The 16,591-nt window shown below is 46.1% G+C and overlaps 1 protein-coding gene across 5 annotated transcripts in view; it reads right to left on the reverse strand.

Annotated features, from left to right (window-relative positions):
* Nucleotides 1-16,591, reverse strand: part of LOC125467727 (collagen alpha-1(V) chain-like) — a 256,531-nt gene that overhangs the window by 37,544 nt on the left and 202,396 nt on the right. For all 5 annotated transcript variants that reach the window (XM_059639782.1, XM_059639785.1, XM_059639787.1 and 2 more), the window contains 9 exons: nt 14,935-14,988; nt 13,151-13,258; nt 12,097-12,204; nt 10,881-10,934; nt 9,746-9,799; nt 4,783-4,890; nt 2,076-2,129; nt 1,900-1,953; nt 1,738-1,791 (listed from right to left, as the gene is read on the reverse strand). In XM_059639782.1, the coding sequence (XP_059495765.1) occupies nt 1,738-1,791; nt 1,900-1,953; nt 2,076-2,129; nt 4,783-4,890; nt 9,746-9,799; nt 10,881-10,934; nt 12,097-12,204; nt 13,151-13,258; nt 14,935-14,988 (648 nt within the window). The remainder of the gene's footprint in view (nt 1-1,737; nt 1,792-1,899; nt 1,954-2,075; nt 2,130-4,782; nt 4,891-9,745; nt 9,800-10,880; nt 10,935-12,096; nt 12,205-13,150; nt 13,259-14,934; nt 14,989-16,591) is intronic.

Genomic DNA, 16,591 nt, shown 5'->3' on the forward strand with positions numbered 1-16,591 from the left:
TCTCCAAATGCTCACAACCCCTGTAATGAAGAATTCTTTATGTTCTAAATGATTGATCCCTTATTCTGAGACTGTAACACCCTTGTTACAGACTCACCAGTCAGGCAAAATTTAATTTCTACCCTGTCAAGCCCCTTAAAAACTTACTAAGCTTCAATGAGATGACCTTCCACTCTTCTAAACTTTAGAGTGCACAGGCACAGTCTCCTCAATCTGCCTTCAGATGCAAAAGGCAGGTGGATGGCATTAAGCCATTACGCTCATTTAGAGACATGTTGGTCAGAATAGCCTGCTTCCGTGCTATAGCAGTTCTTTGATTTATAGGATAACCTTCTGATCCCAGGAACTAAGGTGGTGAACCTTCACTGCGCCCCATCTGAAAGGATATCCCTCTTGAGACAAGGAGACGAAAACTGCTCACAGTATTCCAGGTGCGGTCTCACCTTTGCCCAACTCGGTAGAAATTCAACATGATTAATTCGCAGATGAGGGCGTATCCTATGAAGTAAGGTCAGACAGACTGAGCCTTTTTACTATAGGCATTTAGGAGGAGGATGGGCTACAGGCTGGATACTCAAAACATGTTTCCTCTAGTAGGGAGATTAGAACTGTGGTTAGGGGAACACTTGTGGTGCAGTGGAAGTATCCCTATCACTGAGTCAGGGGGCTCAGGTTCAAGTCCTACCTCTACAGTCATATTAAGATCACTGATTAGGTTGATTAGAAAATATCTAGAAGTAGGAGATAGAATAAGATGTTTCTCTGTGAAGACAGGTGAGGGCAATGTTTTTCTCCCTAGATGTGTTAGTCTGTGGAATTCACTTCCCCAGAAAGTTGTGGAAGCTGGGTCCTTGAAATGCTGAATGCAGAGTTGTTTGATTTGTGATAGACAAGGGAGTCAATGGCCATGGGGATCAAACAGGAAAGTGAAATTGAAACCACAGTCAGATCAGTCATGATCTTATTAAAAGGTGGAGGTGACTTGCAAGGCAAAATGGCGTAATCTTCCTCATAAATCCCATGTTCCAATACAATCACAGCAAAGGTTCCTTATTCTCATAGTCCAAACTTCTTGTGATAAACTTCAAACTCTATTTTGTTACCTTAACTGTTGTCTGTGACTGTACGTTACTTTTCTGAGATTGGTCTGCAAGGACGTTAAAATCACACTGAACAAATTTGAAAAATATTCTTTTTTTCTCTTTTCTGACAAAATGAATTGTTCTGCATCTCTCTGGATTTTCCAGCTCCTGTCATGTTGTTGCTCTCTTGCCTAACCTGGCCTCTGCACCTTCTCACAGCTCAAATGTTCATACCTTCCTCCTGCAGTTCGAGATTGGCCTCCACCTAGGCCAGAAGGGGATGCAAGGCATGGTTGGCAACTCCATGGGGGTTATGGCTCCAGTGTTGGAAATCTTGGGCAAGAGATGCCCACAAGTTGGTGGGAACACTGTATTTTTTGGGGGGAACTTTAAGCACGAGCATGAGGTGTTTTCTCTGCCCTGCTCAACCCACCACTCCCCGACAACTGCAAGCCACACCGAAGCTCAGAGTGAAAAGCCTATTATTGTGTCAAGCATGTGGCAACTTGGGCCACCCAAAGCTGCTGATTAAATATGACCAGTGCCTGATCCACACCAATTTCATGCACTCTCACACCCTTTATATGGGTGCCTCTCACTCAAGTGCAAGCTCACGATGCATCTCCTGCTTCCTCTGGGTTTTCCAACATCTTACCTTTTCTCCAATGGACCCTGGGTTGCCAATGCCTCCGGGAGGACCTTGAGGACCCTGTGGACAAAGGGACAGAAAATAGGACATGAGAATGTGTTCGAGGGTGGGCATTGCCAAGGGTCAATCAACTATGTACTCAAGTACAGAAATGAGGCTAATACTTACATCTGCTCCATTTGGACCTGCAGGGCCTGTTGGACCAGGAGGGCCAGGTGGACCCTGTGAGAGGAAAGACAAAAAGAGTCATGAGGGATATATATATTTAGGGATATATATTTAGGGTGTTGCAGGAGTGGGTTACTGACAGTGCCACAGATAGAGAGACCGGGACAGAAACTCACCATGGGACCAACATCACCAGTTTCCCCCTTGGTTCCTGAAGGCCCAGGCATTCCCTACAAAATGAAACATTGCCAAATTAGCTGCTTGCCATCGAGTCATCGCCAGATATCACATGGTATTAATACAAGCCCTTGACAGGGTAAAGAATTGCTGCATCAAGGGAGGGAATCAAGTCAGTCGAGAGACCATAGGGGAAGAGTGTATGGGTGGGAGATGTCATTGAGGAGGAGTATGCAGGATGGGAGATTGTTATGGAGGACTATGAGTTGGGGGGGTGAGATTGTTAGGGAGGAATGTGTGGTGGGGTGATATCGTAAGGGAGGAGTGTGTGGGGAGGATGTTTAGGGACAAGCGTATTGGGGAAGATGGTTAGGGAGAAGTGTATGTGGCAAGGGGAGATTGTTAGGGATAAAATGTGTTGGGGGGGGATTGTTAGGGAGGCGCATGTTGGGGGGACGGTTAAGAAGGAGTGTGGGGAAAATGACGGTTAGGGAAGAGTGTGGGGCGGATGTTTAGGGAGGAATGTGCTGGTGGGTGAGGTTGTTAGGGAGGAGTGTATAGGTGAGGAGATCATTAGAGGGGAGTATGTGTGGGGAGATATCGATAGGGATGAGTTTTGTGGGGGGACAAGAAAACTGGGGGAGATGGTTAGAGAGGAGTGTACGTGGCTGGGGAGGTTATTAGGGAGGATTGTGTCAGAGGGTTGGAAATTGTTGGGGGAATGGCTAGGGAGGAACGTTTCGGGGAGGAAGGTTAGGGAGGAGTATGTGGGGAAGTGAGATTGAAAGGAAGAAGTGTGTTGTGGAGGGACACTAAAAAGGAGGAGTGTGTGGGGTGGTAGACCATAAAGGAGAAGTGTTGAGGTGAGAATATGGGAAGAGAATCAGATGCAAGTTGCGTGTTGCGCAGATGATCAGAACAGGGCAGAGAGAGGAGCAGGCAGTGGGAGGTGATGGGGGTGCGAGCAAATGGGTAGGTGATGGTGAAGGGAGGAGAATGAAGGAGATGAAAAAGGGTGGTTTCTGAAGTAAGAAATGGAAAAGGGTGGAGTGTTTAGGAAGAGATGGGAAAGGGTTGGGAACGTAGGCATCTCTGGCTTGCCCAGCTTTTATTGTCCGTTCCTGTTTGCTGCTGGTGAGCGTCCTTCCTGAACTGTTGCAGTCCAAGCAGTATTTATATGGCTAGTACAATTCCAGTTCTGGTAAACATGATTCCTCCAGGTTGTTGATAGTGGGAGATTCAGAGAGTCTTGCCATTGGATGTTGGGCAGTGGTTAGATTCTCCCTTGTTGGGAATGATCAGTCCCTGGCACTTGTGTAGCATGAATAGTAACTGTCACCAATCAGCCCTGGATGTTGCAACATATGAACAAGGGCTGCACCAACACCTGTGGAGTTGGAAATGGTACAGTCATCGGTCAACATCCCCACTTCTGGCCTTATCATAGAGGGAAGGACATTGATGAAGCAACTGATGATGGTTGATCCAAGGGCACTATCCTGGGCAACCTCTGTAGAGATGTCCTGGAGCTCAGATGACTGACCTCATCCACAGCCATTTTCCTATGTGCCCAGGCATGACTCTAACCAGTGAAGAGTTTGCCCCCAATACACATTGATTTCAGTTTTGCCAGGGCTCCTCGATGCCAGACTTGATCAAATATGGCTTTGACGCCAAGGGCTGTCACTCTCACCTCACCCCTGGAATTCAGCTCTTTTGTCCATGTTTGAACCTAGGCCGGAATGAGGTCAGGAGCTGAGTGGTCCTGGCGGAACCCCAACTGGACATCAATGTGCAAGTGTTAGCATTGTTGCTGACACCTTTCAGAGAGTGCATTGGTGGTAATTGGATGGGTTGAATATTTCCGGCTTTTTGAGTGCAGGGGACATCTGGGTAATTTCCCACATTGTCAGGTAGATTCAAGAGTTGTAGCTGTACTGGAACAGTTTCATCAGGGGTGTGTGGCAATTTCTGGAGCTCAAGTCTTTAGTACTGTTGCTGAACTGTCGTCAGGGTCTATGCAGGATCTTATATCTCCAACCGTTTCTTGATATCATGTGAAATGAGCTGTTGGTAAAAGACTGGCCTTCATAACACTGGGGACTTCAGGAGGCAGCCGAGATGGATCACCCACTCGGCACTTCTAGCTGAAGTTTGCTGTGAATGCTTCAGCGTTATCTTTTGCACTGGTGTGCTGGTCTCCCCCATTATTGAGATGGGGATACTTGTGAAGCCTAGTGCTCTAATGATTTGTTTAACCATCAACAACCATTTACAACTGGATGTGGGATCATTTTTTGTTTGTGTGGGATCACTTAGTCCTGTCTATCACAAGGTGCTGTCTCAGTGAATAGCCCTCTCCCAGTGTATATTTCCCATCTCAGTATAACCCCATTCACCTATTCCCCAAAATGTTCACTCCTCCTCCTAACAAGTTCCCTCATGCACAATTTGACCTCCCCAGTGTGCATCTCAAGTATTCCCCATCCCTCTAAAATATTTCTGCTCATTGACTCCTATCCCCAAAATGTTTGACCTTTGGAAGCCTCCCTCCCACCTCCAGTGTTTGACTCTGCCCCCCCAAAGTATGTTCCTCACCTCTCAAAGTGCCACCTATTGATCCGGCCCTCTCTACTGGCATTGGGAGGAACGAGACCCATCTCATCTCCCTTTCAGGCATCCCACAGATTAGCCCCGTTAACTGACCTGCAGGCCAATTGGTCCCGGTGATCCTGGAAAGCCTCTGGGACCGTCATCACCTTTCTGTCCAAAGTGTCCCTGCTGGCCCCTCAGGCCAGGCTCTCCATCAGCACCCTGCAGGAGGAAACGGGGGCAGCACAATGTCAGATTTGGGCTCAAGCTGCCAGTCGGACCCTTCTGACCTGAGCATCTTGAGACCGCTCCAGTCAGACTAAATTCCATTTCAGCGTCCCAATCGAGCGACTTACCTCTCCCTCCACAGTCATCACCCTTCCTCTGTTGCAACTAAGCAGCTCCACGCATTCATGCATATGTCAGTGGAGCAACGAGGCACCAGTATGGTGACTGAGATATGCCTCCATTTGGGATTCTAGGCTGGAGTTCCAGCCTTGCAATGGAGGGCCCCTTTAGGACGGTTGCCATCTTCAAGTCGGTCTGGACCTCAGGACCTGCCCACCCAGAAGTGCGGTAGACATTAGGAGATTCGCTGCCCAGCATAACTTATACTGGCGATTGATCAGCCTTGTTGCACCATGAGTATCATCATAACTTTTAACAATCTCTCACTCAAGTTTCTGAGATGCTCCATCTGTGCTCTGGGAGTGAGTGAGGTTATGGTTGTCTTAAACTCACTGGATCAGCTGTGATGCTGAGCTTGCGTCATGCTTGATATTGCATTTTATCAGAGGATGGGATAGGGGCGTGGGTAATACCAGTGTTACACTGGAAAGAGTGAAAAACAGCAGGAATAGGCCACTCAGCCCCTCAAGCCTGCTGTGTCATTCAACCAAATAATGGTTGATCTCTACAGTGAGGCCACTGTTGCATTGATCTGTTAACCCTTGGTATAAGGCCACAAGACGAGGCAGCAGAAGTAGGCCATTGAACCTATCAATTTTGCTCCACCATTCAATGAGATCATGGCTGTTCTGATAATCTTAAACTCTGCTTACTTGTCTTTTCCCACAACCCTTGCTTCCCTTATTGATTAAAAGTCTGTCTGTCTCAGCCTTGGATATACATAATGACCAACCCTCAACAGTCCTCTGGGGTAAAGAAATCAATGGAATCACCACCCCTGAGAAAATAAATTTCTCCTCATTTCTGTCTCAAATGGGTAACTTTAGTATCTAGAAACTTATCATTCTTAGTCTTGAACAAACTTAACAGAACTACCATGTAAGGTATGAATTTCAAAGGTCCAATACTCTTTGAAAGAAGAACATCCTCTTCAACCCAGCCTTAAATGACCTGCCCTTATCCAGAGAATACGTCCCCTTGGTTGTAGACTGCACCACATCCAAACCTCGCCCCCTGTCCCAAGCAAAAGGGTGCAACATCTTTCCTGCATCTTCACGGCCAAGTCCTGTTGCCACCCCCAGTCCAATCCTGTAGGCTCCCCCATGGGCTGTTTGGGTTAAAACTGCCGTCCTGAGAGTTAGTAAGAACTGCAAATGCTGGAGTCACAGATAACACAGTGTGAAGCTAGAGGAACACAGCAGGCCAGGCAGAGGCAGAGGCACAGTGAAGTTTATGTTTCGGGTCGGGACCCTTCTTCACAATGGAGTCATAACCCACTCAGAGATAGTCAGAATTGCAGATGCTGGAGTCAGAGTTAACGCAGTGTGGAGCTGGAGGAACACAGCAGGCCAGGTGGCATCACAGGAGCAGGAAAGTTGACGTTTTGGGTCGGGACATAGCCTGCAGTGTTCCCCCACCTCCACACGGTGGTATCTCTGATTCCAGGATCTGCAGTTTTTACGGGGTGAGTTATAACCCCACTGCAAAGCCGAAGGTGGCTCCTGACCTGAAACGTCAACTTTCCTGCTCCACTGATGCTGCCTGGCCTACTGTTTTCCTCCAGCTCCACACTGTTATCTCTAAAACTGCACCCCTCTTGTGTTTGTGATTTTCTTTAACTTTGAATTGATCGTGTTTTAATTCTGGGTCTGAATATTTGCTCCATCCTATCCCCAGGAATTTACATAAGATACATGGCACATAAACAGACCATTCATCCCAATGTTTATTCTCACTCAAACCTCCACCTATTTCTCACCTAAATCTACCATCCGAACTATCGATATCCATCTCCCACAAATACTTCACTGTTTTTCCTTTGTTAAAATCAGGAATATGTTTGAACCTTTTAAAATCGTTAGTGAATAACTAGTCCATGTAACCAGTACTGATCTGACATGATTGTGGGAGTATGTATGTGTGTAGCAAATCTCCATAAAGGCTGGTGGAATGACAAACATTAGAAACATAGAAAATAGCAGCAACAGTAAGCCATTTGGCCTTTCAAGCCTGTTCTGCTATTCAATATGATTATGTCCAATCATCCATACTCTGTCAACATTTTCTCCTCATACCATTTCAGGCTTTTTTGCCTTATGGGCTATATCTAATTCTTTCTTGAAAACATTAAATTTTTTGGCCTCAGCTACTCTCTCTGATAGCGAATTCTAAAGGCTCACCACTCTGTCGGTGAAAACATTCTCCTCATTTCAGTCCAAATTGTCTCCCTCACATCCTTAGACTGTCACCTCTATTTTTGAAGCCACAGTCATTCCTGTGTTTACTCTGTCTAGTCCTTTCCAATTTTATAGATTTACTCTACATGATCTAAGTGCTTTATGAAGCTACAAAATTCACTGCTCCAATGCATTCCCAACTGTTCCCCCAATATGTACCCTCCCTAAACTTGGGATCATTCAATACTCTGCCATAGTGTCCTAACTCAGAGCCTGCACTGTTCCTTCATTTCATCCTGAGCTCAATAACTGGCATCAGTTCCAAATCAAGCAACAGCTCAATTTTAAAGCTTTCCTCCTTGGTCTCAAATCTCTCCTTGGCCTCACTCCCTCCCGATCACTACAATCTCTTCCAGCCCCAATAACCCCCTGAGATTTCCTCCTCTTCCAATTCTGGCCTAATGAGCAGGCTTAATTTTTAATCCCTGACATTATTGGGGGCCATGCCTTCAGTTTCCTGGGCTCCAAAGTCAAGAATTCACTCTCTAAACTTCCCTGACTATCACCTCTTTTATGATTATCGTTAAAACTAAATAAGTTCAGTCAAGATTTTGGACACCCTCCCTAATGCCTCCATACATGTTTTATTGCACTCCTCTGAAGTATCACCAACGGTGTCATACAAATGCAAGTAATCAATGTATGTGTTACCTGCTAACTCCCCACGGTAGACAGATTTTTGATTATCAAGGCCGTGAAAGATTACTGAGATCGTGCAGGAGTCTAGAATTGCATTTAGAATCAGATCAGCCATGATCTTACTGAATGGGGGACCAAGCTCAAAGGACTGAATGACCTTACTATTCCTTGTTCAGAATAATCATTATTGAATGCTGGCCAGTGTCATGGGGCATCTCAAACATTGTTAGTGTAGAAATATCAGCTATGTTACACACAACGAGCTCTCACGAACAGCTGTACGACAATGGGCAATGAGTGCATTTTTGCTAATTCTGGTCTTGAGATAAATATTGGGCCAGGAGCAACCAGGGAGAATTCCCTTGCCATCCTTCAAAAACAGCCACACAAGAGTTTGTTTTTACATCCACCTTTAGTCTTTCACTGGCTCGGCTGCAAAAACTGCACCTTCAATCATATCTTGCCACCTCTCCCACTTTTCACCAGGATGTTGCCTGGGGTGGAGCATTTCAGCTATGAAGATAGACTGCATAAGTTCAAGTTGTTTTTTTTACAGCAGAGAAGTCTGAAGGGGTACGTGATAGGAGTATATAAGATTACGTGAGGCACGAATAGGAAATAGGAAGCAGCTGATTCAGTGGTCCAGGTTTAAATAACAAGGAGGCACAATTTAAAAGTGAAAGGCAGGAAGGGATTCATAGGAATTTGCGGGAACTCTTTTTTCATCCAACAGGCAATGAGGGAATGTGTTGCCTGAGACGGTAGTTGAGGTAGGAATCCTCACAACCATTAAAAAAGTACTTGGATGAGCTGTGTCAATACAGTGTGGAGCTGGAGAAACACAAGAAGTCAGGCAACATCAGTGCACAGGAAAGTTAACGTATCAGGTTTACACTCTTGAAGGGTAAAAACCCAAAACATCGACTTTCCTGCTCCCAAGATACTGCCTGACCTGCTGTGTTCCTCCAGCTCCAAACCAGATTGACTCTGATTCCAGCATCTGCAATTTCTTGCTGGCTCTTCACTTCGATGGGCACTTGAAATTCATAATGTCCAAGGCCTTGTGCAGGAACAAGTGGGGCTAATGTACGTACTCGTGCATTTTTGGCATAAAGACTCAGTGGGCTGGAGGAACTCTGTTGTGGGTTTCTTTCGTTTCTTTTTAAATTCATCACGGATCAGGCTTTGCTGGCTCAGCCAGCATTTGTTATCCATCTCTATTTGCTCAGAGGGCAGTTAGAGTCAATAACATTGCTGTTGGTCTGGAGTCACATATAGACCAGACAAGGTAAGGACAGCGAGATAACAAGGTGTAGCTCTGGACAAACACAGCAGGCCTAGCAGCATCGTAGGAGCAAGAAGGCTGACGTTTTGGGCCTAGACCCTTCTAGGCCCGAAACGTCAGCCTTCCTGCTCCTATGATGGTGCTTGGCCTGCTGTGTTCATCCAGCTCTACATCTTGTTATCTCGGATTCTTCAGCATCTGCAGTTCCTACTATCTCAGATAAGGACGGCAATGTCTTTCTCTAAAGGACATTAGTGTAACATATAGAGTTTTCCCCAGCAATTGACAATAGTTCCACGGTCATCATTAGACTCTTGACTCCAACTGTTCTTATTTTATTCAAATTCCACCATTTACCAAGGTGACATTTGAAGCTGGGTCCGCAGCTCCACAACCTATGAGCTCAAAGGTGAGCGTACTGCCCAATGACCCACAGCAGTCAATTCTAGTCTTTGTGGCAGACCAGGTTCAGAAAAATTGCTCACTTCCGGTCATGGTGTGTACTTACTGCAGGACCTGGCTGACCAACGGGACCAATTGGACCTGGAGGACCAGGTGGACCCTGAAATAAATTGAAAAACACACATGAGATGTTATAAATGCCTTGGACAAAAATAATAGAAAGACAATTACATCTAGAATTACTTAGGTACTACTGTTAGATAACAGCTAAACACTCTGTGCATTTTGTACATTATGTTAATCTACACTTTAATCTAAAATATCCTAAGTTTTATTAATGCCATTGATTTAATTGATTAGACAGGGCTAATTGAAGCTCAGGCTATTGAAGCTTCTAAATTGCCACGGAGCTAGAGGTGGGACGGAGACCCTGGGTGATATTCATTTGATTTTCTTATTAATTAAGTATTGGCCTTCATATATATCTTGTCCTCGATCTTCTGGCCTGTTCTGAATAAAGGACAGACCCATCATTCCACAAGTCTCATTGTGACAGCTGTCCCCTCATACTTCATTTGGGTCTTGAAAGATTTAGAAATTCTACACAGTTCATTGACATAAAATCCAAGGAATTCCATACAACAACAAGGCCTAGAAATTCCATGAAGCCTAGACAACAAGGCCCATAAATTTCACAGACTTAAGACAACAAGGGCCATAAATTCCATGCAGCCTTGACAACAGGACCGAGAAATTCAGCCTGGAAAAGGCCCATAAATTTCATAGAACCTAAGCTTGGAGATATAGAAATTCTACAAAGTGTAAACAACAAGGCACAGAGATTCTACGAAGGCTAGGCAACAGGCCCATAAATTTCAAAGGGCCGAGATAATAAAGGCCATAAATTCCACAGGCTGTAGTTGCCTCATGGAAATTCCAGAGCCTAGGCAACAAGGCCCAGCCATACGATGAAACCTAGCTACCATAAATTTGAAGGAGGTTGGACAAAAGATCTTGAGATTTCACAGGCCTAGGCACCAAAAAAGCCTGCTTATACAGTTCAGCTTGGGCGCAGATAGAGATATACTGAAGACAACATCCACTTAGTTACACCATCCTTTGCGACTCACACAGTCACTGTGCTATGAAATGAAGTTTCAAATCAAAGACCCTCCAGACACAATTCCCCTCCCAACCTGGGGTCAGCTTAGACTGAGAGCGGTGCTGAAAATTGTACTTACATGTTCACCTTTGTTGCCCTTCCTCCCTTTGTGTCCAGGTTCACCTACTTCACCCTAGAGAAAAAGGAAAGAGAAATAAACAATACCTCCCACTCACTCACAATTAACTCCGAGAACCCGGATCATGTCATTCAGTTTAACAGCAGATTTTCCCATTTTGAACAAAGTCCCACAAGATAGGAGAGGTCTGATGTTGCACACCGCTAAATTTCGTGTTCTTGTGAAGTTTACACCACAATTACTTTCCACTGGAAAGATATTCCACCATTGGGTACTGCACAGGACATTACTTTGAGACCTATTTCCCAGTGATGAGACAGCTTAGAAGGACATCACAAGAGTAACCCCACTATCTACTATCCACCACCCCCACTCTCACCCTGGTCACCCAATTTCTACTGTTTATCATATAGGCGACACCTCCATGTGTCAAAATCCAAAATCCAAAATCCAATTGTCCTGCTACCCTTAACACACAGTAGAGGGGACTTCGTCAGGAGCAGGAGAGGGGATTTGCAGACGATGTGGATCTAATTGGACTTTTAGTTATAAGCAAAGATTGGGCATCCTGGAGTTGTTTCTTTTGGGAAGCAGGTGGCTGAGGGAAGACCAAGGTGTACCTATGTACCTCTAGGCAGAGGGAGTGAACAAGCAACACAGTGGCTCAGTGGTTAGCACTGCTGCCTCACAGCACCAGGGACCTGGGTTCAATTCCACCCTTGGGCGACTGTCTGTGTGAAGTTTGCACATTCTCCCCGTGTCTGCGTGGGTTTCCTCCTACAGTCCAAAGATGTGCAGGCTAGGTGGTTTGGCCTTGCTAAATTGCCCATAGTGCTCAGGGATGAGTGGTATGGGGCAATGGGCCTGGGTGGGATCCTCAGAGGGTCAGTGTGGACTTGTTGGGCTGAAGGGCCTGTTTCCACACTGTAGGGATTCTATAATCTATGAGCCAGGGGAGAAGAATTAAAAGGTAAGAGATTTACAGTAGATGTGTGGGTGGGGTGGAGTGAAATAATTTCATCCACAGGGTAGAAATGTGGAACATGTAGAAATGACTCCAGCTCCAGATGGGCACCTTCACTTGTGTGGCACCTGCTGCCTCTTCCCAGGATTTTGTGGGAGGCCAAGGGAAGGACCATCCTCCCACCCCTCTCCCAAGGCGATACTCTGAGCCACTCACCTGAAGAAGCATTGCCACCAGCAAAGTTGACCTTACCTTGTCGCCATCCTCGCCAGGGCCTCCAGGGGTACCCGCAGGCCCTGGAAGTCCAACAGGGCCTTGAACACCGTCTCGGCCAGCGGGACCAATCGGGCCTTTACCACCCTGCATATCAGAGAGAAAGAGAGAGAGAGACAGATAGAGAGAGAAAAAAACAAAAAGTTGGCACACAGGAAGCTATGGGCACACTTCTCCGCAACCGAAGCCGTTTAAGCCCTGAAATCAAGGGTATGGTTTACTCCCCACCCCATCCCACTCACCTCGCTAAAAGTTCCAATAGCACTGCACCCCGACAAAACAACTAACAACTCCGCAGCCCACCATTCTCCTTCACAGTGAACTCACCTTCCCTCCTCCCACAGAGAAAAGGCAACAAAAGACAAACGAAGCAGTGACACTTTGAGTGATAATAAAATGTGAGGCTGGATGAACACAGCAGGCCCAGCAGCATCTCAGGAGCACAAAAGCTGATGTTTCGGGCCTAGACCCTTCATCAGAGAGCTCTCCGATGAAGGGTCTAGGCCCGAAACGTCAGCTTTCGTGCTCCTGAGATGCTACTGGGCCTGCTGTGTTCATCCAGCTCCACATTTTATTATCTTGGATTCTCCAGCATCTGCAGTTCTCATTATCACTGTTACACTTCGAGTGATGCTCGTTTTCAAGCGGTGCAGACGCGATGGCTGAGGGGCCTTTTTCTCTGCTGTAGGCCTCTCTAACGCTACAGTGGTACAGGTGCACCATTCTGAGGTACACAATTCTGGTTGCAGTAGTGTGCGTATCTTTTGACAGTTGTCCTGGCTTACCTTCCCCTTCTGGAACCGAAGGACATTTTATCCATCCCAATCTTTGGAACTGAGGGGACCATCTACACATTCCCCACCCTCAACCCTCGATCCCCTAGCCCACTCCCCATCATCCAACAGATAACTGGTACCCACAGCCCTTGAAAAGCAAGAATGGTACAACCAATAGGTACAGAACCAATTGGTGCAGTACAGCAACCTGCTTCTTTGGCCCACTGCCCTCTTCAGAAGCCAAGGGGCTGACTTACCGGCACTCCTTTCTCCCCTGCTGGGCCAGGAGGTCCCTGAGGTCCGGGACGTCCTGGGAGACCGATGGGACCCCCCGGTCCCGATTTGCCTCTCACTCCAGGGGAGCCCTGAAACAGACAAATAGGTGGGGGAGGAGTGGGATGTGGAAGAGAATGTGGTAGGGTGAAAGGGGTCAAAGAGGAAATAAGTTCATAAGTTCACCAGAGATAGGAGAAGAAGAAAACCTTCTGGCTAACTGCCAACACACTGATAATCTGAAACTGGCTCAACCTCAGAATGAATGAGTCACCACAGGACATGAATGTCTCAACAAATTCCCTTGCCCCACTGCCATCGTCCTTGGTGGGTCACATAGCATAACACAGAGCCCGTCCCTGCAATGTATGAGGGGATGAGGAATGCTCCCTGTCCCAGTGATAGTGTTTTAAGGAAGGAAATCTGCCGAACCTACCTCATCTGGCCTATATGGCTCCACCCCACTGAAATGTGCTTGACTCTGAACTGCCCTCTCTGCAATAGGAGACAGGTGAAAAATGCTGACTCAGCCAGCAACAGCCACATTCCACGAAGGAACAAAAAAAAATCCACAGCTACATGGTCACGTGCTTCGCTATCCTGAAACATTTGAGGTTCCCTGTTGTCCAGACCAAAGTGAAGAAATTGATAGAAAATGATTGCGCACTGGGCAAAGGCTCATTCCAAAATGTCTCCACTGCATGCCCACCCCTCACTCTTTTGCTGGGTGCGGACATTTAAGGAAATTTTGTGGCTCATTGGGATCCTGCTTGGAAGAGCCAGAAGATCTGGGTTTAAGTCCCACTGGAGGACATTAAGGTCAAATACAGAGATGTTTATTATTCGGCCAAATAAGATGATAATTAGCAGGCAATGGTGATTGGAAGGAACTCCTGGTCAGACATACGATAATAAAGTTGGAGCCTCCGCCATCAACATCTTTACCTCGAAACTATAACATGGAGAAAGTGCCTATTGGCCCAGCAGTACTGAGCCTCCAAGTGAACTGCACTACAGAACCAGCAAGGGCTTTATGAGATACAGTCAACTTGGATTGATAGAACCAAAATATGGATCAGGCATAATCGAGCTGAATGATGAACAAGGTTGTGACAACTGAACAGACTGCCATTTCAACAGAGGACGAGAGCACAGTTTCAGGCTACTCCCTAGCAAATGTAGCTGATCAGCTGTCGACTTGACAGAGATTGTCAATGGATAACTCTTGGACCTGGTGTTGTGTCTTCTTTAAGCTTCTTGTCTGTTACACCCAGCCTGTACCTTCCTGGAGTGTGGGGCAGAGTTAGATTCCTCCTTAGGAGCCTACAATATTCACCTTCTAATCCAGAGCCTGGTGACACAACCGAGTCAAATCAGGGTCAGGGTTGAATTTTCGCACATCTCAAAGGGAATGCTCAACATTTTACAGTAAACAGAGTCCGTTTAAAATGAGTACCCACACATAGTAGCAGAGAGAAAAATGAGCGAAGGATAATCTCAATGAAATTATGTGCATAACATTGGATGGTTGGGGAGTGTAGTTGGAATTGATGCAATCCATCTCCAATCTGACCAGGAACACTGGTATCATGGATAATACTCTCACCCATTCCCGGAGGGAGTGAAGGTCAGGAGGGTCAAGTCCCAAAGCTGCCTCGATTGGTAATGCAGGCTGCTTTATCCCCTTTCCAACTGAGGTATGGTTACCAAACTACCCTTCCCAGGTGATGTTAGGCCTTTCCCCAGTGCAACGAAGACAGATACTTACAGCTGGACCAGGTGGTCCTGGGGGGCCCTGGCCACCTTTCAATCCTGGTCCACCCTGTGAAAGAAGGAAAGAATTCAACTCATTATCAATCACAAGCCACGGACCAGGCTGACCCAGCATTTAGAGGCCCTGTGTTCCAATTGCAGTTTAGAACATTACCATATAACCCTATTGCCCAATATTAATTCCATCCACAAGCAGTTAAGAAAGCAATTGGGATATCCACATTCTGCTGCAATGAGATTGTGAGTACCACACAAGTGACAGGGAAATCTCACTACAATTATACATGGTACTGGCACACCATATCTAGGTATCACAGGGTGTAATGTTTACCCAAGGAAAGGCATGATTACCCAATGTACAATTAAGGTTTACTGGGTTAGTTCCTGGGATGAGGGAACTATCTTCTGGGAAAAGAGTGAATAGTTTAAGCCAATGTTCTTGAAATTCAGAAGATGTAGAAGTAGTCTCATTGAGACCAACAAAATTCTAAAGTGGCTTGACAGGGTAAGCCAAGTGGACAGAGGTGGTTTCCTCCTGGATGGGGAATTTGGAACACAAGAGGTCACAATGTCTGGATAAAGGGACCAGTCATTTAGGAGCACGATAAGGAGAAATACCTTTGCTCAGAGTTATGAGTCGTTGGACTTCACTCCCTTCTTGGACTGTGGATATTCGGTCATCAAGTATAAACAAGGTACAGTCCAATAGGCTTTAGGATATTGAGGGAATTAAAAAGTCAGGAGAGCACACAGAGGGAGAGTTAGCTTTACTTTGCGTTCTTAAGTTTAATCCTGAAGTTTTCCACAATAATGTCGTATTTCCCTAAGCCCCTTTATGAAGCTATTACAGGACATTGTCACGTCTTCATAGAATCAAAGACTCCCTACAGTGTGGAAACAGGCCATTCAGTCTGACAAATCCACACTGCCCCTTCGAAGAGCATGCCACCCAAACCCATTTCCCTATTCTTTCATTTCCCTTGTCTAACCCACCTAACCTAAACATCCCTGAACACTATGGGCAATTTACCATGGCCAATCACCTACGCTACACATCTCTGGATTGTGGGAGGAAACCACAGCCCCTGGAGGACTTTATGACCTCTTTTACAGATATTGCAAAATACTATCATACATCCCTGTGGCCCTACTTGGAATATTACAGGATATTATCAAAAATATCCTATTACCCCATGTGGGGCATTAGAGGATGCTGCCACATAAAAGCTGTGGCTTTATGTAGTGAGATTGTCCACAGTGGTAGGGAAAATAGGGCAGAGACAGACAGAAGTGAGAGGGCAGCAGAAAAAGGAGGTAGAGAAAATAGACAGAGAGGGAGGCAGAGAGACACAGAGAGAGAGAGAGACAGAGAGAGACACAGAGTGAGAGAGACACAGAGTGAGAGAGACACAGAGTGAGAGAGACACAGAGAGAGAGAGACACAGAGAGAGAGAGAGACAGAGACAGAAAGAGGCACAGACAGAACTAGAGAGTAGTGAGAGAAAAGGGAAGGGACAGCATTGAGATAAAGCAAAAGCAAGGACAGAAGTAGCGAGAAGGCAGTGATGTAGGAGACAGAACAGGCAGGGACAGGTAGATCGAGGATGAGGGATGTGTAGGTGGAGATAAAGTAGGAGGGAGAGTGTTATCTC

This window comes from Stegostoma tigrinum, chromosome 34 (assembly GCF_030684315.1).
Source record: "Stegostoma tigrinum isolate sSteTig4 chromosome 34, sSteTig4.hap1, whole genome shotgun sequence".
In the NCBI taxonomy this organism is placed as follows: Eukaryota; Metazoa; Chordata; class Chondrichthyes; order Orectolobiformes; family Stegostomatidae; genus Stegostoma; species Stegostoma tigrinum.